Source organism: Cataglyphis hispanica, chromosome 2 (assembly GCF_021464435.1).
Source record: "Cataglyphis hispanica isolate Lineage 1 chromosome 2, ULB_Chis1_1.0, whole genome shotgun sequence".
In the NCBI taxonomy this organism is placed as follows: Eukaryota; Metazoa; Arthropoda; class Insecta; order Hymenoptera; family Formicidae; genus Cataglyphis; species Cataglyphis hispanica.
This window is the reverse complement of record NC_065955.1, coordinates 11,638,855-11,662,135: the sequence shown is the minus strand read 5'-3', so window position 1 is coordinate 11,662,135 and position 23,281 is coordinate 11,638,855. Positions and strand designations below refer to the sequence as shown.

The 23,281-nt window shown below is 31.7% G+C and overlaps 1 protein-coding gene across 2 annotated transcripts in view; it reads left to right on the top strand.

Annotated features, from left to right (window-relative positions):
- LOC126855270 (uncharacterized) overlaps nucleotides 1–23,281 on the top strand; it is a 35,296-nt gene that overhangs the window by 9,750 nt on the left and 2,265 nt on the right. The window contains exons 2-3 of one of the 2 annotated variants that reach the window (XM_050602755.1): nucleotides 10,243–10,416; nucleotides 22,957–23,128. In XM_050602755.1, coding sequence (XP_050458712.1) covers nucleotides 10,243–10,416; nucleotides 22,957–23,128 — 346 coding nt within the window. Of the gene's footprint in view, nucleotides 1–10,242; nucleotides 10,417–22,956; nucleotides 23,147–23,281 lie in introns of both variants that reach the window. The other variant, XM_050602746.1, reaches the window with a different exon arrangement.

The window sequence follows — 23,281 nt, the reverse complement described above, 5'->3', positions numbered from 1 at the left end:
TAAACTTTGTTGTTTATATACATATATGTAGTCGTGGGAAGCATAAGCCAAACAGTTTATATCCGTCGACGTAAAAATCCATAAGTACTGTTCATGTTTACTTTAATACATTACAATAAAATCGATGTGTTGAAAATCATCTATTTTGAAACTTGAGAAACATTCTCACTTATTTTGCTTATTGAAATTCTTATTAGCGATATAAAAAAAGCGATTTGCTTGTATTTCTTCCTTCCCTTTTCAACAGAATAAAACGCCATAGTGTAACCTAATGAGACATTTGATACACAAAGAATCGTAATTAGCCAATCATACGTCATTGCAGGGTTGTTACGACAAGCATAGTTACAGCATGTATGTACACATATATATTTGTCCGTATGGTATGCGTAATTATTAATTGAAACACTCAGAGGAATTTAAACAAAGAGGCCGACATACATATTGGCGCGTATATACACATGTCAGCTGACTATCATCCGGTCGAACGTTAGTGCAACGTCCTGTTTCGCTTAAAACCGTTTGATAACGCCACATCCTCCTTCCGTCTACGTCCTCTCGTCTCTCTTTCTCTCTCTTTTTCACCAGATATAATTTCTGTCAGTTTTTTTTTGAATGGGCAAGCGATACGCAATACCGTTGTGTTTTTATATGCGTCTATTAAAACTATAAGAAATTATAAGATATATAATATCACTATATAATGAAATTGTCTGTATATTTTATAACATTGTTAAAGCATCTCTCTTTTATAATATTCTAAAAATTTCCCAGGGAAAATACGTATTACGTATCAATTTCCATCTGCGGAATTTCCGCGTGTTAATAAAGTAGAGCAAAAAATAGATATTTTGAGATATTATGCCTATTAAATTTAATAGTAATTAAAATGCATTTTACTTTTAATTATGTTTTTTTCTATTTCAATTTAATGCAATTTCTATTTCTACTTCTATTACATAATCTATTTTCTTTTCTCTTACATATCATACTTATAATATACTTATAATATATACTTATAACATACTTATAATATAAAAGCTTGCCGGACGGAAGTGATCACTTTTTCTTTTTTCGTAAATCATTGATTTTAGCTATCGAGTCATTTTGGTTTATTCACGGGAGCGTTTAATGACACATAATTTGTACCAACCGTAGCGAATTCAATCGGAAAACGAGCACTCTCGACTCAGCTTCTACGATCAATTTATATTCTTCCTAGACTTATGCGTTTTATGAGAAAGAAAAAACGCGAGTACGCGCCTTACCTACAGCAAAGAGCACAAGTTGTTTCATTTGCTATCGTAAGCTTTCTTACATAAACATTGGTCCCACTCGAGATCGCACCTCTATGAGTCATGAGCTGTGTCGGTTTATCGATTGGAAATTAACACCCCACCATATGAAACATTACTGATAATGGATATCGGTGATGTGTGTCGATTATCTATAGTGTTAATCATATCTTTATTTTTGACATTATTTTTTCATTTTTACTTTTCACAAATTCACTTTTAAATTTAATTTTATACTGTGTATTATACACGAAAATAATGAAACAGCTTGAAAGTACTCGATAATAAAGAAATTTATATTTAAACACACAAGCTAGATTGTAGTGCAATTTTTTTTTAAATTATGTTTGATAGTTAACTGTGTATATTTAACAAATATAAATTTCCAAACGTAATGTTTATTGCTCTATGCATTCGCTTTATACTGCAGTACGAAGATTGAGTTCATTCGGAGAGAGGATTATCCTTGACATCCTCTTATTCGGTAATTATTACGATATCTCATAATTCTCTCTCCACTTCTCTACCCTCGACATCTGAATTTGATTAAAATGTATGTTCATATTATTAAAGGTTGAAATTTTCTACAAAAATAAAACATTTTGTAACAATACATCTGATGATTTTTAAAGAAGGGATGACTTGCTTTAATCTTATCATTCAATGATAATCTATCCCGCTTATTGCCGAATTCTAGCTATATTTTTTTGTCTATGCATTAAGCATCTATTTTGGACATTATTTTTCAATTAGTTACGATCAGCTGATTTTTATGTTATTAGAATTTATAATAAAAATACATGAATTAATAAGTCTTTTTGATTGTTTTTTATCATATAATTTTACAAGAAACAATTATAGGCGAATTCGCCGATTGAGAAAAATTCTTTATTTCGAAAAATCTAATATTGGATCAGTAGGGATCAAATAAACTAGAGAAGAAGAAGAGACTAGAGTAGATCGGTAACATTCCGCGATATAATACACGGATCTCTTCTCGTATATGGCCGTCCTAGAGAAGCAATCAGGACACCCAGTAGAGGAATCCGTTAGCATCTTTCAAGTTTTCTCAGTACAGGTCTTCTAAGGAATATTACACGTTTTGCAATCATACCTGCAGCCATATATAAAACACAAGAAAGTGAAGAAATTTTTTATTTGCTAAATATTTATTTCTTAATTTTTTTTTATTTTGTAATTTTTTTATTTGATTCAAAGGAGTTTTTGCTAAGAAAGAATTTTGCTGGCACTGCAAACAACCGTCTTATGTAACAGCCTTTGAAATATTAGTCACATTATCTTTGTTAGCAGTGATCTATAATAATTGTCTAAATTCATATATAACATTATTGCATTGTTTGGACGGTATTAATTGAAAGAAGCCGTTAGTTCGTTTACTAGCTATGTTTTACAATTATTCTTATATTTTATTCGAGAATTTCAATATTTTATTTAAATTTTAATATTAAATTTTTAATTTTTTTGTGTACTGTTTGATACTTTAACAAATTAGCAAGAGCAATGGAAAAATATAATTTATTTTTAGTTTTTTACTTTGTACGAAACGACATGTCAAAATGTAAAAGAATAATAGAATATTTCACTTTGACTGACATAATTTGAAATCATGCGGAACTAGTTCTCGTATCAGAGGACAAGATCAGCTTTATATAACGGTAGCTATCACCGTCTGTCAACACATTAATCAAATGTGACATAATTATGAAAATATAACTTAAATTTGTAATTTTTAATTAGCTTAAAATACGCAATATCTTTCTACATTTGTTAAAGTATACAAAGAATTGAAATGTGTTCAAAATGCTATGTTTTCTCGAACGGTGTATGGTTTATTTTCATATTCGCGCATACATGTATGTATGTATGTATGCGATGCGATTCAAGATGGTCCTTATGGCACCTGCCACTACATTTTTTCTTCTCACAAATTGGGCTAATTAATTCTCGCGTGAATAAACCCCCGAGGCAAGGCCTCTCTCGACGATTTCGTTCGCGATGGTGAAATCTCGTCGTTCTCCATCGCGAGCGGGCGTGAAAGGGTTTCCTCGGTGAAATTCAAGATATCTGACCTCGTTTGACCTTGACCGAGCTCCACTCCTGCGAAACGGCTTCAGGACAATTGTCAATATTTTGTATCATCTTATAAAGATTGTTAAAGCTTTCGAATTTTCATTGTAATCATATGCCATTTGATTTGAAAGCGATCTAAATAATATTTCGAAAATCTTACTAAGGTCGCATCATAACAATCTTATGATTGCATTTTCTTCAAAGTTTTTAAAATTTTAATGAAAAAAAAATTATGATATATGAAAGAAATTTTGATAAATGAAAGAATTTAAAAATTATCTAAAGAATATTATGAAAAATTCTCACGTACAAGAAATATACAAATATATAAGAATAAAATTTAGGATATATTATTAAAAGATATCACAAAATGTCAAAAATTGATTATTAAATTTTATATATTATATTAGCAAAAAACTTGTTACATCCTCAAGTGCGATAACAGTTAATTGTGGTCTCATATATCGACTCACAGTTTATCTACTTTATAAAGTATATGTTTGAATTGTCCATTGTCGATCTGATAAGAACGATAGTTGCATATAACGGCTTCAAAAAGCTTTTTGTAACAGGTGGACATATGGCAGACAAAGATAGCAATACATAGCAAACAATGAAAGCATGCTATTTTTCATAATTTCGATTATCTGTTTAGTTAATAGGCGACTTACGCAATGTCGAATTACTTAACGAGGAGCATATTGAGAATGCACAATATCTCTTGCACGATAAGAAATAGCCTCTTTGATCTCTTTAATATCCAGAAAGAAGTATAGTTTTTGCTGACGGCAGCGATGAAATAAAAAAATAAGAATGTCAACTATATCTCTGCAGAAAACTTTGATCGGTTTGACCAAGCAAATTTAGGATGATTCATGTAAACTAATCTTTTGCTGACGACACGTACTCGCATTAATAAAGTTCATGAGTGGGCGAGAAGTGATTCCGGTGATTGTGCGTCAAATATAGAACATGGTCATTATAATCCAAAACACTGAGATTTATCGTAATTTAAATGACTCGATTGAGAAATTAAAAAAAAAAGGATATTATTTATCTAATTATTTTTTTTTATATTTTATCTTATGTTGTTTGTTGTTATAATTATTCAAATCTAGATAACAATAATTGATAAAAATAATTTTAGCAAATGCAAGATATGTATATAGTATAAAAAATTTACTTTTTTTATATTAATTGAACATCTATATTAAATAAATAAGCAAATTTAATTTTTACTTTGAAAGAATTAAATAAATATTGAAGTTTTGATGAAATTCAGAATTAATTAGATGCTAAAATTTGTTTAATGATTTCTGAAAATTTTGCATTTTAAACACTTTAAGAGAGACTTACGACCGACCATGAACCGGATCGGAGGTTGAGGGAGGAAATGAATTCGTTGAGCGTTGGGGTGAGCAGTAAAATCAAAAGGAAGTACGCATATGAGAAACGCCGTGCAGTAAGTTTCTAATAATTTTCTATTAGACACACACCAACTTTATATGCCTACGATTTGAAGATAAGCAATAGACTATTTTAGGAAAATCCATTTGTGTCAAAGCGTATCGTCTCTAATCACTTTTCTTGAAATATTTTTCACAATTAACAATGATTGCAGCGATTTAAAATGATAAAGATAACAGGGTTTTAAATATAATATAAATAATTTTTTTTTTGTTCTACTATGTGAATACATATTGTCGTGTTAAAGGAAAGGATCAGAATTTCTTAATTAATTTGTGTGATCAATCAATGTATCATATTTAAATAATTCTCTGTAGCTGAAAATTCGTAATTATACTGAACTTTATTCGATAAAAATCTTTCAGCTTTCTATCTCGCTTTTCATAACTCTTGTCTCACTATTAATCTTCTATTATGATTCTCAGGCATTTTAATAGTTTCGCTTAACTCACGATCAAAATGCAGTCGCGACGAACATTATAAATGCCAACAAATTCATTTCTCTCGCATTTCTTTACGATTATGTTGCAAGTATTAGCGATATAACCGTAGCTCTCGGGAGGATGAATGTTTACGCTTCGATCCACTCGCTGAGGGTGCAAGCGTAAGACGCAAGTAAGGCGTACTTTTGCGAGGAGTGCGCTCGCATGCGACTGTCGGACGACAGTCGATGGTCTGTCCTCCTCAAGGGTTCAAGGTCCACCTGCGGGAGTGATACTTCACTGCGGCCGGAATAATGAAAAGAACCGTCCTGGGAATTTCTCATGGAGTCAGAGACCGCGTCTCCAGGTTCATTGCCGCAACTTCTCCCTTCTATATCTGCATTCTTTTGATGTCCCTTTAAACCGGCATACAACCCGTTTTTATTATTCGATGCTTTTATGTCCGCATCACTTTCGAACTGGTCCCGATCTTACGAGATGTTCGTATTCTTCGATGCGTACTGTTTTCAGATACATTTCTACAATAATTTAATTACTTGAAAAATGTTCAAATAAATATATGTAAATATATATGTTTGAATATTGATAAATTTGCGTTTAGTTCACGAAAATACATTTTATTAAAACCTCAAAAATAATAAAGAAAATTAAAATTATTTATTTAATAAATGAATAAACGAATTTACTTAACCAAATACTTTTAGAAAATTTAAGACAAAATTCCGGAAAGAAAATGAAAAAGAAAAATAAGATATTATTAATTATCACTTTTGTCTGATCATATCGTGATCAATTTTGCATGATCGTATTGTGAAAATTTATATAATAAACCGATACTACACACAAAATATACATGGCAGGAGAGAGATAATATTTTTCTATACTTTAACAATAGCCTTTATATTAGTTTATCGACCTCACATGTAAGTATCGAGCATGTATTCAGCATTATTTTTCTATAAAACATTTGTTCCTTCCTGTTGTATGGTGTCACGCACATGCGAACAGAAATACAGCATAAAATTAGACACGATAACGTCATTGTTCGCAGCTTAAATCGTGAGCGAATAATACAATTTAATTTGTATAGATGTTGTCGATTGTCATATCGACAAGACTAATTGTTCTACCGCACACGTAATATTGACAACTTATTTTACTCATGCCGCATTAGAGTTAATTCCAAGTTGTCAGATTAAATCCGCCCATTTGCCTAGACGTAATGCGAGATTATACGCTAGGTGTCGAGTGCGCACTTTTTTTCTCACGATACTTTATCCGTAGGAATTATCCACGTTATACAAGTCTGACGCATTAATCTGCGATAGTTAGCACAGTCTGACAGAAATATATCGCATATATTTCTCTCGCGCTGCTATTTTTGCAATTAATCACAAGTATAATTACTAATCTGAGATCTACTGATCTATATAAGATAGAAAGTTTACGTCCGAGTTATAATTAATTTTTCTTCTTGTGTCAAACTTGCGATATTGTTACAAGTCTACAACTTATTAGAATGCATATATTAAACTATATAAAATTATATTGATATTATAATTTATTATGCATTTATCAATGTCACAAATTTATTAACATTGATTTAATAAAATTAAACTATAAGTTTCTAATAAGAGATATAAATCTTATAAATTTCTCTCGACCGACATACACGTACTCTTTGACGAATAGTTAAAATTAATTCTTTCTTAGCGAAAATTTTTTATTTGGAAGTTACATATTTAGATAAGTAAGATAAACATTTGAATTTTGCTAAAATAGAATTTGATTCAAAATTTTGCGTGAATAATATTTTGTTATTAATTTACATTCTTGAGCATTTATATATTTAAATCCATTTAACTATCAGCTGTTTATGTCTCTAAGCTACAGTTGTGTCGAAATAATGGAATTGTCATTTCGATCAAAATTCTTTACATTTCTGAAAATGAAGTGACACTTTTCTGAAAGATTTCTTTTTAAATTTAGGATTTCTGCAAATAATGTCAGAATATGTATCGCTAAGATAATAATGGATGACTGATACGAAATACGCTACTTACTTTTTCGCTCCTCTCGTTTCACCGATACATCGGCACGCCACATTTTATATTCAAATACAGATATTATGTTGCTCGGCCTCGATCGTTGCTCGTCCGTAATGCGGCTGCGTCTTATGATCCGTGACCGCATTTTTCCCTGGATTAACGAACGTTCAACCCAAATCATCGCGCGACTCGAAGAAGAGAGATGGCGAGGCAGATTACCACTAAAAAAATCACTTTCGAAAATCGCCGAGCGATTGCCCCTGCGGCAATCGCCGGAAGTAGACCGGAAATCGGTCGTCCCGCTGTAAGGCCACTCGATTTCACACGCGGATCTCCGCTGCGTGAACGTGGAATTTACATTGATAATTTCGAGAATATTATTTATTACATATCATTTCGTGGAGAAGATATTATAAATAGTCATATTAATTAATAGTTGTCAAAAAAGTATCGAGTGAAAATATTCGTATACTGAATGTTTATTACATTAGACGACATGCTTTATATTATTTCAAATTTTTTAATTTTTTTGACTAATTTATATTTAACATGTTATTTTTATTTGTGTGACATACATTTGAAAAATATTATTATAATACTACGTACAGTGAAATAATTAATAATAAAACTTAAATATCTGTATTTAAATAGAAAATTTATTATTGTTTATTTATATATTTTTTTAAACTAATAGTTATGCAAGAATATAATATTTCAATTATTATCTACATAATGTTGTTGCAAGCTTAATATTTTAGTTTATATGAAAAAAAAAATGACATATTTCTTGAAGAAATAAAACACATGCTCACGGATGCGACAGATGTCGGATAATTTTAAAGTTCGCGAAGAAGTTATGACGTTTTCTTTTCTCTTCGCATATCCTGTATCCTGTTGTCGCGTTTCGCAAGGGAGCCCACTCGTGCGAAGAGAGACCAGGATAGATAGGCTCTCTCCCGAAGGGCGCCTCGACGCGGAGGTATTTATCCATATTGCCTTGTGTTACTCACGTTTCGCGTTTCCCTTTTTTTTACTCGACAGGATGTTCCATTCACGAGTGTCTTCAAAGGCGGTAATCGTAACTGACCGACTGACGCCTCGCGTGAATGTAACCGTCGTCACGGCACGTTCGAAAGCACCTTCGAGTCGTCTCTCCGCAGTTAACATCTCCATTGTTCCAACGAAAGAAGGAAAGTAAGGGATGTCTCCCTCGAAGATCGTTTTGGGATAATTTGCGATTGTACGCGGAGAAAACGTCCCTAAGAGACGTAATGCGTGGAAAGTTTCGCGAGATTCGCAAGGCTGTAATTTAGGCCGCACATTTCGATTGTGCGGGTAAAAACACTTTTTCGAAGAATTTTTTTGGTCCACAATGGCAGGTTTTACGCTCGATGGAAAAGCAAACTCTTCCTTTTTTTTTTTTTTTTTTCCCGTAAAAAAAGAAATAAAAACAAGATGCGAATCAACCTGTATGGAGGTTGCTTCAAATCTTAAATATCTTCGCTTTTTAGCTCTGAATAAAGAAAAAATATTTTTAATATCTATATTTTTTATTTTTGTGCTTTATAAATGTTTTTGTAATTATATTCAAATAATTTTATTTTTATCTTTAATAAAACTAATAAAGCGTAACAATCATGTTTAAGTATAACTTTAGAACAAAATTATTAATAATTAAAATGCGTCTTTGAAATATTTAAAACTAAAATTCTGGATTATATATAAACAATATTTGATCCTTGACGCGTCTAGAGAACACAATCTATTATACTTGCTATATAATTTTTTAAGAGAGAAAATAATAATCTCTAAAAAATAAAATTGCACTACAATGAAAGAGAAAGATCACCACGTAATTTTCAGCGAAAGCTTGAGAATTGAAGCTTGTGAATTTATATGTCCACATATATGCAAATATAAACTAGAGATAGAATGAATTGTCACAGTCGTGTAAATTAAATTTGGGTTACGAGTGATGAATTTTTCTAGTGGACCCTCATATTTTTACGCAGAGACAACTTTCTCGAATCATCGCGGAAATTTCTCGGGTCGTAAAGGATTGCGTATTCGCACATATGTGCGCTTATTTGCACTCGAATACAACGCGGATGTACATCTCAATCTATCGAAATGTTAGAATACATTTGCAAGCAGGAAAGATTTATGTATGTGACTGGCAAAAAATCGACTTCGCGCAAATAACCTTGAAAATTCTGTTTACAGTGATATCGAGAGGATCGTTTTAAAATACCGACACGTTCACCATAACGTTTTCTTTTAATCTCCATTAAATTGAAAGTTGGGCAAGCATAGAGTGGAATAAAACACTTAACCAATATTTTCGCGCCAATAATGTATGGCAGCCTATGTGTTAATAATTTATTTATCTTTATATATGCCAAGATAATATAAAACTACTTTTTGATGATGGGTAATTTAAAGATAATTATTTTAATAATAGGCAATTGTAAATTGAAGATGAATTTGTTAATAAATTTTTTTTTTAATAGATTTTAATTCAATTCAAAGATAAAGATACAACTTAAGTATTAATAAATGATTTATTTACACAATTTAATGCTTGAAAGAAATTGTAATAATAGATATAATAATATTTTCAATCATTAAAAAATTAAAAATACTTTTTTGCTTGTAAAGAAATAGTATAATTAATCAGAATAATAATTATTATATTAATATATTTGGTTATATTTATGTAGAAAGTAAATTTGTAAATTTACATAAATTTTTATATCAGATTTTATATCATAACATAAGCAGATAACACGCTGTGTAACTTAAGATTGTGATATCTCGCTTTTTTTTAAGTTATTGTCTCTATAGCGATAGAGCAATATTTTTTCAAAACTCATTATATTTTTATCATTTTTGTTATAGGTTGGCGACGCCGGCATTATAGTACTTGATGCTACTGTGGATGCCTCTACGACCGACGATGCTGAGTGGGAGATCTCCGGGGGTCCGCCATCACCCTGCGATGTATCGTTTCTCAACGACAATGTCCTCATCAACGGACGCAGCAACCTCTCGAGGACGCCACGAAATCATAAGGTGAGTGGACTCTTGCTATGATTATGCAGTTTTTCCAGCGACGTTTTGTTCGAACAGGTTTCGCAGTGAAAAAAGTTGCGTCACAATTCAAGTCAATGTTTATAATAAAATTAGTATTGCTTATCTGTTTATCTTTACGTACTTTTATTTTGCAGTCATGTCAATTTTTGTAGAGAGAAGTTTCAACAATTAACATATTTTTCTAGAAATCGTAATAATGAATAATATCTTTGAAGTTATTATTAAATTAATGAAAATTATATGTGAAAATACAAGCAAACTTTATTAATCCCAAAAAAATATATATAGTTTTTATTTCTCAGAGAATTAAAAAATAAATTATTGCCAGCAATAATTCAATAAATAATAGGAATAATTATATATTAAATCGTGGCATCTTTATTATATATATATATATATATATATATATATATATATATATACGTGTGTGTGTATTTTAATAATAAAATAAAATAGTTTAGAATTTTTTTTTTTTTTTTTTCAATTTTTCTCATTCAAAATCTCATGTTGTAATGAAATAGTTAGATATAAAACAAGTTTATTGTTATTAAATTATATCAATCATCAGTAATTTATATATCAAGTTTGTCAGTTATCAAAACTATTTAGAAGTCCTATGCGTGGTGTTTTAAATGCATTGATGTCTTGATACGACGAACCTTATCAACATCTCTTATTTCACTTATTGTACCTATCTAATCTAATCAACTGCACTGCAATTATTCATGATCCGGCTACCTTACTAAATCAAAAAGCGCGCGGCGTAATATTACTTTCAAGATCGCGGCGTGAGAAAACTTGCCTCATAACTATTCCTGAGATCGGACGCACAATGTGGTTGCCTGACTCCCACGTGGTTCGAGGAAATTTTTTCCCCCTTGGAGGAAAGAGAGAGAAGGATTGTACTAATCCATGCCGTCACGTAATATATTTTTGGCTCGACAGATGACAAACGTCAATGTTTCACGCCTCTTGGCGCCAGAAACACGTTCCGTTTATATACGTGCTATCAAGGAAAACATTCTTTGTTTGCGGATAATATAAAACAAAAAAATATCGTATCTGAGAAACTCAACTCGCATAATATATTAATGTTATTCATATAAACGTAAGAATCCGCATAGTTCACACACGTGTATTTAAAAATTATTTATACATGAATATAAAAATCAATCACATGTTTTTTATACGCACATATTTTCCCTCTTTTTCTTTATTTTTCTCTCTCTTGACGTTATAAATTCTTGACGCCATATTATTTCTCCAGATCTAGAATTCTCAGGATTGTCTTGTTTTCGAAATATCACTCACTGGTAGACTTTCGTATATTTAATTAGATATTACATATTAGCTCTACGATTAAACATCTGGTAATCTTTTTAATATTATTTATTCTATTCTAATGAAAATTATAATAATGGATTTATAGGCTCTATAATAACTCTAAAAACTCTATATCTAGATATTACAATTCTAGAGATATATTATAGCCATCTATGTAGATACAGCTACATGTTAAAATCATTAATGGTACATGTAATACGTTCTGACATTGAACACATTGCACCAATGTGTAGTAATAAAAAATTAAGATCTTCTCGCGCGATGTAACTTTGATGTAATCTATTAACGATAAATAGCAAGCAGATAAGCGAACAAAACGTCATTTATAAAAGATGTAAGATATGAACGAAACATGCGGGAAATGATTAAAGCGCAATAATGTGTGGTGCATACACGTTGCAATATAAGTGCTCGACGCACCGATAACATATCGCGGGATTTAGTATCGTTCCGCAAAACGCAATTGTGTAAATATTGATATTAATACTGGAAACGTTATGTTATTTGGTTCAGCTACCGTTTAAACAATTTTAAAGAGACATTTTGGAAATATTGCCAAGTGAAAAGAATTTTTTTTTTTTTTACAAAACATGCATGTTTTAGAAAAGATGTCTTTGAGAATAGAGCCTGAATGTCAATATTGATCAGCTGATTGTAAATCATTTTACATAGTATTTTATTAATTTTATATTTTTATATTTTTTGCGTATCAGCAAAATATGCAATCGTGAATTCTCTTTATTGTCAAAAATTCTACGTTTCTCTATTTCTATTTATTGTCGATATTAGTAATGACAGATGTAAATATTAATTGATTATTGTTTGTCTTTTATCGCACATATCATTCTAGATAAATTTAGTATTTTGTAAACATCCAATCAAAACTTCTGTAATAATCGTATAATCAGATCTAAAAGTTCTAACGAAATCTTTAATCGTTCCCATTAAATCATTAAAACGCAATCATTTCCATCCAATCATCAGTGTCTGCTTCATTCGCGACTTTCTCACGCGATTGCGCATCAATTTGACGCTGCGACGCAGGGGGGGTACTCTATTACCAACACTGATAAAATGCCAATTTATAAGTAAAAGAATCGTGTCCGTGGACCGGCAATGATTTTCGAGCGCCTCGTCGACCAAGTTAATCTATCGTGTATCATGGGAATAATCATTGGATAAGGCAATTCTGCTGTTGCTCTTTAGTAACAGTAAACGCAGAAAATGAGAGAAGCCTATACATCTTGAAAGAAATAAAGATTCGTAAGAATCAGAAGACATTTTTTTAATATTGCATCTATATTTTTGATAAAAAAAAAATACGACGCATTTTCTCTGAACGCGTTATCGCTTAATCAATCTAAAATTGACGTTGATAAATATTTGCGTGTCAATCTTGCGTCGCAGTCTTCATTTTTAAGAAAGCAAAATTACGATTACCAATGCGTGTTTGAAATTAATAATAGGATTAGGAATAGAATCTTTTATTCTTTAGTCTCGAAATTCGACTCGCTTAAATCTTTAGATCTTTAGTTCGTCGCAACTGTCAATGTTTTTGTCGAGAATAAATTGATACGACACAACGGCCACGGTATTCATAGATAAAGGTAGCGCCGATAGCTTCGGATCACTCTGTTTTATATCGCCCATTGTGTTCTTACAAGATCTCGCTATTCGTCTCAGGAGAGTTAATACTTCCTGGATCACTACGACGGACGCCGCGTCATGTTTTCTCTAGGATTTATTTCAGTGTTCGTAATACCGTGTCGGATTGATGGAAACGCTGGAATAACCGATCGCGCGTTATACACGACGTGGAATTCCTTTCCGCGACTTATCGCGGAATGAGTCCCGGTTAGAAAATGCGGGCATTGCTCCTGGATCGAGCGATTCGGACGAGAATTCAGTTACCTCGAGCTCATCGCTTTCGAAGAAGACCCAGCAAAGGAATTTTACAGAAAGCATCGAAAATGATATATTGTTACTTTTGTTCTCGAGTACCATTAACCGGAAATAATTTATCAAATATTCACCATTAATTTTCGCGAGTTCTATAGAGTACATAGGAGGAAACTATCACAGTTGTAACATATTTTTATCGAATAACAAATACTATCATTTATGTTGTTAGTTCAAAGAAAAGCTAAAGAATTATATATGTCAAAAATATATAAAACAAATAATATTCTCATAAACATAATATATATTGTGTAAAATAAAGTAGCACTTTCGGTCAAACTATGTGTTTGAGATAGAAATATGTCGTTTCGACACACTTCTCTTAAAAGCATATCTAAGGAATTCTTCGTACATGTTATCGTCTCCGCGTATCTTACTCTCGCAGCAGGAAACTCGTTCTTCTCGTTTATGCACTATGTTTTAGTTTTATTGTGTTTTAATCACGATACGATATAATGCCGTTGATGCTTTCGAGATTAACGCTTATTTTTTATTTTCAAGTTAAATACACAACTTGTATAAAACCTAAGAATATAGCACATTTTGTATACGACAATATTTCATCGAGCTTACGAAATAATATAGAAAAGACTTATCTCCGCATAACGAAATTTTATTACAATTTCTATTGTAGGTGAGAAATATAATGAATATTATATCTCTAAAAATGAGAAAAATTAAGAAAAAAAATTTTAGTAAAATGCAAAGAGAAATTGAAACTTTTCATTAATATTTGAAAGAGGATAGAGGATTGTCAGAGGATAGAGATTTTCTTCTCTTATTCGCCGATCCGTTGCAGCATGTCGTGCGAGATAATACGTACTTTACGATTCACTTTGTATTATAGTGCGTGGTGCAATTTCACTTCGCCAACAATTGGTTTGACAGCTAATACTTGTCACGCGCGGATTCAATCGTCGAGTAATAAACCTTTCTTCCGCGCGTAAAAGGTCGCGATGGAAAATAGGGACAGAGAGCGTAGACACAGTCCTACGAGGCTGTATACGATAAGCTGAGCTTATCGAGAACCTCGTTTCTTCGTGAGAAACTTTTTCCGCGCGTGAACAAGGACTCGCGAACGAGGAGAGTCCTGAATTTGATATAAAGTGCGTTATGCAAGGCGCGAGAGTAATCCAACATTGCAACTTTTCTCACGCTATCGTGATCGCGAAAAAGCATTCGTTTATTATACGCTTAAGCATTTTCTGAAGTGCCTCTCTACTATCAGACCAGTTTGTGAATGTTTTCTGCGAAAATATGATCATAATACGTTGCTCGTGGAAAGAGAAAGGTATACTACCTACATAATGAATTTGTAAATTGCTGAGTTGGAATAACACGTAATGACGAGTCAACATCGTTATGCACGTATTTATTTTGCGATAATATAAATTCACAAATTGATAATCTTATTAATTTATATTATAAAGTTTGTAATTCTTCTGTCGTACAAAAGATATAATAATATAAAAAATTGATACGTTTTAAATGTTAAACTCGTTTTTTTTTCCCTTCAATTCTCATACAAACTATTTTTCAAAAAAAAAAAAAAAAATTATTGTAATTTAATTTTTTTTTTAATACTTCCTCAATTAAAATGTAAACAATTTTGACACATGTTACATTCGTTGCACGCATACGCTTAAAAATATGTTATACTCACATTGAATAAACGATAAGTTACAAAATTATTTCAATCTTCTCTTTTACAAGATCAACATGATGTGGTATTCTTTCATTCATATTCAAGAGACTCGCTGACTATTTTCTTTCGCCTCTTACGTAAATGATGTAATACATTTATCAACAGGCGTATATCCGCATATCTGAAGCTTACTTAGACATACGCTAGACAATAGTGGTCGAGATCATGGTAATAAAAGATTACGACGTGCGTAATTTACGGACGTTGCGCGACTTCACGCCCGCGCGTGACACGGCAAGACGCGACACACGCAACGAGGTGCACTCGTGTCTGTTAACAGTTAATTGCGAGAGTTGTAGCAGCATGCGGATATTATGTCATATATTATGCTAGTACTGTATGTAATAGCACGTTTATGTCTCTCATTTTTTATATATTTTTTTATATATTAGATAATATTTTTGAACGATGCAAGAGTGTTGCATTGATTATATTATTTATTTATTGTTTGATAAAATCGTGTTCATAAAAAGATATATAAAGTGTGTTGCATCGTGTTATATCGATTACTGAGAAAACTTCTTGAGTTTCTCTTTTCAATATTTTATTCTCAAAATATATAAGTATTGATTTTTTTTTATTAAAGATTATATGTTGAAACAAAAAAAATTTGTAATATGAATTTTTTTATATTTTTTTTTATAAAGAGAGATACTTTGTATCTATAGATTTATCTTTCGATTTCATTATCTTTTTCTTCTCAATATTTTTTACTCGATAATAAATTTTTTTTTTTTTTTTAGTAAATTAAAATCCAAAAATTTGGTTACATATTTTTTTCACATGATTTATTAGAATCATCTTTATATCCACTTTACGACTCTATGGGTATTCCAATTATTGCCTCAAAATCTCGCGGAGGAAATCATAACGATACTATATCATAACCATATTACAATGAAGACTATTATTAGATTATTACCTGCTAGCTAGTGGGTGCGTGCTTAGTACATGACTGTTAAATAATGACTAAACGTGCTATTCATAATATTCGATAATGTATACATTGCCAGTAGGTTGCATGCGTGCACACGTATCACGCTGCTCTCCTCGATTCTTATACCGAGTGACACCGAATATCCGACCGACTGACATCCTTCGGTTAGCCGCGTACTTTTTTCATTCAATTCAAGACGCAACATCATAACTCGCACATGCACACATCAGTGCTAAATAATGGGAAATTCTCGTTGATATATTAAATATTTCGCGGGAAATCGATGTATCCACATGAATGTCATGTCAAAAAACCTGATATCGTTAATATTTATCGACTTGGAATTGTCGAAAAAAATCGCGTCTGATATATTTGCATAAAGAGATTAATAATAACACAATTGCAATTTCTTTGCAAATTTTGCAGGAGGATGCGTTGTAAGATGTCATAAGAAGCGTATGACGTAAGATACAGTTGAGTGAAATTTATTCAAGGATTAAATAATTGGTTTGTATATATTTAAAGAGGAATAGAACGGTAATTTTATAGCATTAAATTACATAATAAATCACTCGAAATTGCTGCGAGTAAAGTAGATAGACAGATTGTCATAATTTTTTTTTTTTTTGCAGCTTAACGGATAGAATATACAGAAAGATATAAATTTAGCAAATTTTGAAGCGTGGGAAACAGTAGACAATATTATTTATTATTCAATTATATCATCCCACTCTTTCTATATGATCGATGTTTTGATCGCTCTACTACATTTCACCTGAAATTTAACGTGACAAATATTTATACGTATATCGCGAATTTTAGAATTATTTGAAGAATGATAAAAGAAATTCTTGCTTACGAAATTCGTATAAATATAACTAGATATGCATGTACAAAACAGTTTTAGAGTACAGATACTATTTTTTACAATTATTATTAAAATTATTATTACAATTTTAATATTAATTTATTATCAGTCGAAAGAATAAGTTATATATTTTATTATCGTGGAATTACATTCGTGGAAATACATTTTCTCCCTATATATAATAATAATAATAACAATAATAATAATAATAAAAATTGTATTTGTTTTTCCTTCAAAAAATTGATACTGTTTATATAAAAATAATGTGCATTATATTTTCATATTTTATTCGAAAGTCTCTTTATTATTACATAATAATAATAATTATGCGATTGTTAGACATTTTATAAATACGTTACGTTAATTTAATGATGACTTTTGATGATGTTACATTAATTTAATGATGATTTTTGACAACCACGTTCACGATTGTAATGCTGCACGAGTTTTAACTGAGTCAGTGAAATTCGAGCGTTGAGTATGTATTTACAAATTGATCGTAATCGCTTAAAAGTTTGTTTGGAAATACCAACAGTCTAGTGTCACGCCCTTGGAAAGGAATTAAGCCTGCGTGTTTAAACAATTTTTATCGTCATGTTGCGAAACGCGTTGATTGTTTCGGATTAACACACAATCTCGCAAATATTACAGAAAAATAATAATAAAAAAAATGATTTTCTACACACGAGACTCAAATTTATACATGGTTTATATTTATTAATCTTAACATATTTACATTTCTGTAAAATTTCTCGAATAATTCTATTAGAGCAACGTAAATAAGAATAAGATCAATTCTGCTTTTCTCGAATCGATATAAATTTGCGATCGGCAAAAGGTGCGAGCGAAAGGCTTCTCTTTTTATACGGCGCGTTTATGCGCGTCATCATCGACTTCAGTCATTTCGCAAATTAAGCGAGTGCGTATAGACACGCATAAGACGCGCGTAATCTCGCTAGTAGCGCGCTGGCCGCCAATAACGGGATCTATAGTAATTCACCTTGTCCACGATAAACATTCTGATCGTTCTTCGGTCAAGCATTTAAATTGATGACGATTAACACAGCGATCTATCCACTATGTGTGTTCGCGCGCGCGTTTCAATACGATTGATTCGAATTCGTGTCACGTAAAGATGACGAGGTATTGAAGTGACGAAACATGTCTTCTTGCGAATATGTTAATTACGTAAATTACGATTCACAATATTGTTTATCAGACTTCTGATCGCCCAAGTGTTGTTGGCACTACTTCATGAAGCGAGCGAATAATGTATTTGTGATTCTAGCAAATTTCCTAGTACACGCTTATAAATTATTAAATTATGACAGAGAATTCTTTTAGCTTTTTTGTCTCTATAAACATGACTTTCACGATTAATGAATTTAATTTTCTAACACTCGTTTTTGCATCTTACATGTCTTATCGCCTATTTGCTTCACAAGATTACGGATATTGTTTAAATATTGTCTGTAAATAGGCTATAAATTTTTGACTTCTAAAAGAATAATTTTTATTTAGTAAAAATAATAGATTGAATTATGTTGTAAAGCCATGCGACTTTACAACATAAATCTATTTTTTACATATTTTTTATTTCTGAAATATACATATGTATGATTTATTTCAACAAATCAATCAGATCAAATAAAAAATTGATTGATTTATTGACGAGACGAAGGGAAGTCCTACTGCTTTAAGATAAATGTTCAAGATAAGAAAAGATATTAAAAGCAAATGATAAAAAATGAAAAACAAAATACTTTATCGCTAAATGGTTCACTTTAGCATTTCTCTTGAAACTGCTTAATCCGCTCGATCAGGCAATCACGATATTGTATTGCGGTTTAATTGCATCAAAAGTGCGTGCAAGATGTGCGTAAGGGATATCCGCGTGTACTCCGATATCTTATTAGGACATAACGGATGCGCGACTGCGTCCAGTTTTTGCTGTGTGGCGTGACCTTTATGCGCGCGTTCATTTAGTACTTTAGTCGTGGAAAAGCCCGAGAGATATGGGCGAGTTTGAGCACGTGGATCCTACCAGGATCCACACGCCGCGATATTATAAATTCCCCGGTGCTTTTACGTTATCTCTTGCAGCAACCTTCGTATTTCAGGAAGAAGGATATATATCGCATAGCTGTTGCAAGAGCTGTATCATTCTGTTTCAAAGGTCATCCTGATATTTTCTCTGCATAGAATTCATGTTCGCATTCTACATAGTTCTCATCCATATCCATATAATGAGGTGTACGAGATTTGATTTTCAAAGTTTGCGTAAGAAATTTGTATCGCTAACAAAATGTATGTAAAAAATATATCATTCCTTATATATTTTATTTATCTGCAATTACAAACAGATAATTCTGTAATTTCTGCATACTATAGATTGATCAATAGATTGATAGCAACATTGACTTGTTAATTTTTTTTGCCGTCACGTATAAATTTCGTAAAAAATTTATTTTTTATTTATTCTCTTATTTTAACTAGGAAACTTCTCGTATTTGATTATTCGTGTTAATGAAGCGATAAAACACAAAATAATGCCGTTGAAGAAACGAAGTTTTACATGAAAAATCGCTATAAAAAGATGAAGAATTGTTTCTAAAAATTCGCGTGTCATCGGAAGGGTAAAACATGTTCACTTTATGCTAACGAAAGTATACCCCTCTATCGATCGGCAACAGACCACGGTATTCTTTGTAAAAAAAAAAAAAATCAATATCACGACAGCCAATGGATGCACGCCTTTGCGCGATGGCTTTGCGTGCATCTTCCGGAACAGTTTGGGGTGCCACGGGGTTTCACTCATGTGTTTACTCACACTTGTTCTGCTAATACACATCGTTTGAGGGATAGGACCTTTTATTTTCATATTCGCTCCTAATCGATCACCGCGTATATCGAGAACGCTACTCGCCAACCTCGCTAATGATGAGAAGAAAGTCTCTTTGTTTTAATATTCTCGGGCATCTTTTCACGACTAATGCATTTTTGATCGGGAATTAAGAGAGAAAACGGGCTGTAATGAAGTCATTTCGTGGACTTTCATTATGATGACTCGATGTTGTTAGAAAATTATAATTGCCTTTTTATGGCAATATTGTCAGTGATAGAAGAAAGTATACAAAATTTATCGAAGCAATGGTATTCTTATCATTATTCATTAGATTTTCTATGAAATAATAGCAAGCAGTAATGTTTATATTCACCAGTTAATTAGTATTGAAGTTATGCTTATTTCTCCGTGTGTATTTTCAAAGTATATAATAATATTTTTTCACAAAAACATAAATTATTATACAAACAATTTTAATCATTATTTATGCGTTTCCGTTTTGAATATTTATTTTTATTAGTAACATTTAAATAATATATATGTATATTAAAGACTTTTCCTGTCTTTTTTTTATAAAATTTACAATATTTGAAAATTTAATATGTATTTAAAATTTATATTTTTTATATTTACTCTCAAAACTTTCCTATCTTTTGATATTCTTTTTTATGATTTTAATCATTTTTATATAACAAATTATCTAATAAAAATAAAATTATATAATAAAAATAAAAAAATATATTATGGTATCCGTTTATTGTTACTCTTTATTAATTTATCGTATCACAATTGATACGAAAATTCACTTCTGCTTTGTAATGTAAAATATCGAAATAATAAGCTTCAAGAATTTTATTCTAAATGAAAATAATTTGTGGAAACGTGAAATAACAAATAACATAATTATAAAGTACACAATAATAAACCATATAATCGCAAAGTACGCAACAGTGACTCGCGTAATTGCAGCCTATTGAAATCTCCAACATTCAATTTCATCTTAAAATCGAAAACGACAAATAATTAATTAAAATATCTTATCAGTTAGATTAAGCATTGACATATATATTGAAAATACGAATGTATCTTTGTTATATCTTGTATATACATAAATTTTAATTATCGTAGATATTAATTGAAACTTTCCACTCTTGTTATCAATTTTGTCAAATGTAAATGGGATGATTAATTATTATTTTTAAACTTTTTGATACATCAATATCTATGATCGATGAAAATCTCAAGGTAAATCGAAGAGATAATGAAACGTCGCATTAACGTTCGCTCGTTGAAGATGACTATGGAAAGTCCCGTGTGTTGTCGTTCCTTAAGTTCTGCTGTTAATGCCACTTAACCAGCTAGCCGGAACGATCCACGATTGTCGCCTTCACTCGCTCAGTGAGAAAATGCTAATTGCAATTTGCGACGAGGAGAAGTCCCTCCGGAAAAGTGGGGCGTCGCTTTAGAAAGTGCGTTTTTTTATGCAGCTCAAAGTGACTTTTCGCGTCTGTTAGATATCGTGTTCATTTATTTTGGGGCCTCTCTTGTTAGGACTCTTCTTGCGAGAGAAGACGACAATGATGATTTAATCGGCAGATCGAGTCACGCGAGCGCGCGTTGATAATTCAGGATCGCGTTTCTGTAAGAAACTATGCACTGCTAGACGTCCGAGATTAATCCTGCCGATTTAATTTTTGTCTAAGAATGATCTCACGACGCCTTGGGAAGAGAAAACGGTGTATACATATAATTATACGAAGCAGTTAACCCCTAGTTGAAATAATCGCCGGTACTGTTATTGCTAGACTAACATAGTCGCGAAGGTTCATGGATTGATGTACATAAAACTTTACGTCAAATTCTGTTTGGAATTTATTCGTTTTATAATACACGCATACAAGACCGTCACACAAAGCTGTATAATTTTTCTCTACTTGACTTGAAAAACAAGAATATATTATATAATTGTGTAAAAAACACAAAAATATATAAAGAATTATTTTTAAATACAGAAAGTTAAAAAAAATATATAATCTTTAGTTTATAAATAGAAAATAAAAAAGTAAATAATATTATTTTAGAATAATTTATATACTTTTAATGGAAATTTGTAAATTGCATGTTTTTGTCACATAAAAATAAAAATATGTTTGTCACATAAAAAGAAAAAAGAGAGGGAGAGATAGTTCTAAGCTTTCTATAAATATTATTTATTGTAAATGAAGTAGGACAAAATTTTTAGAGACGAAAGTACTTAATCAAGTCACTGCGAAAGACATTCTCTTCTACAACTCTTGTCTTATTAAAACGACTGGCGTTTAATCAACAACGTATTAAAAAAAAAGCGCTTTCTCCAGTGATAATTCGCGTATACACAGCGAACGAAGATGATGACAAAGACGACGACGACGACGACGACGGGTGGTCGTCTTCGCTCACCGCTCGCTATCAAAAAAGCAGCGAGTGTGACCAGTTACTGTTATACGGAGGCTACATTACATGCGCTTGCCGTTGTTTGTTCTCCTCGCATCTCATTTGTATCGTGCCGCAGCAGCAGCGCTTATTACTCGAGGCGCCTTGCAAAAATTTTTCCGCGGATAACTGTTCCGCTAAAGGCGTAAAGGCGAGCCTTTGCTGTAAATCAAATCACTAGCTGCATAACATGTGTTTACACATTTGCGAATATACTCTCGAGGTATACTTACTCGGGGCAATTTTCCACGCCACACGTCGCTGTAGAATTAATTTATCACTGTTATTATTATAATATTTGCATGTGCGAATTGTTTTATGTGTACGTGGCTACTCTGGCGTCGTTCATTAACTCGGCTAGGATTTTAATTGACTCGTTGTAATTTCAGCATCGAATACAGTTTGACGATACCGCGACTCGTACTTTCGAGTATCCCAGCGAAGCATCGGTTCTCGAAGGCGAGACCAGTAGTGTGGATGGGGAAACTTCCGGTTCCATCGAGCAACAGTCTACGCCGGGCAACAACAAAACCCCTTTGATAACCACCTCGACGACGACAAGTGTGCCGTCTCTTCTCGGTAAAATCAAACTTGAGTCTCGTTCGTTAAACTTGGCAAGACACTTTTGCAATTATTCCAATTCATAAACGTAATACTGTAATAATTAACGGTTAAAAAACAAGCTAAAAAGATATATTATAATTGCAAATTATT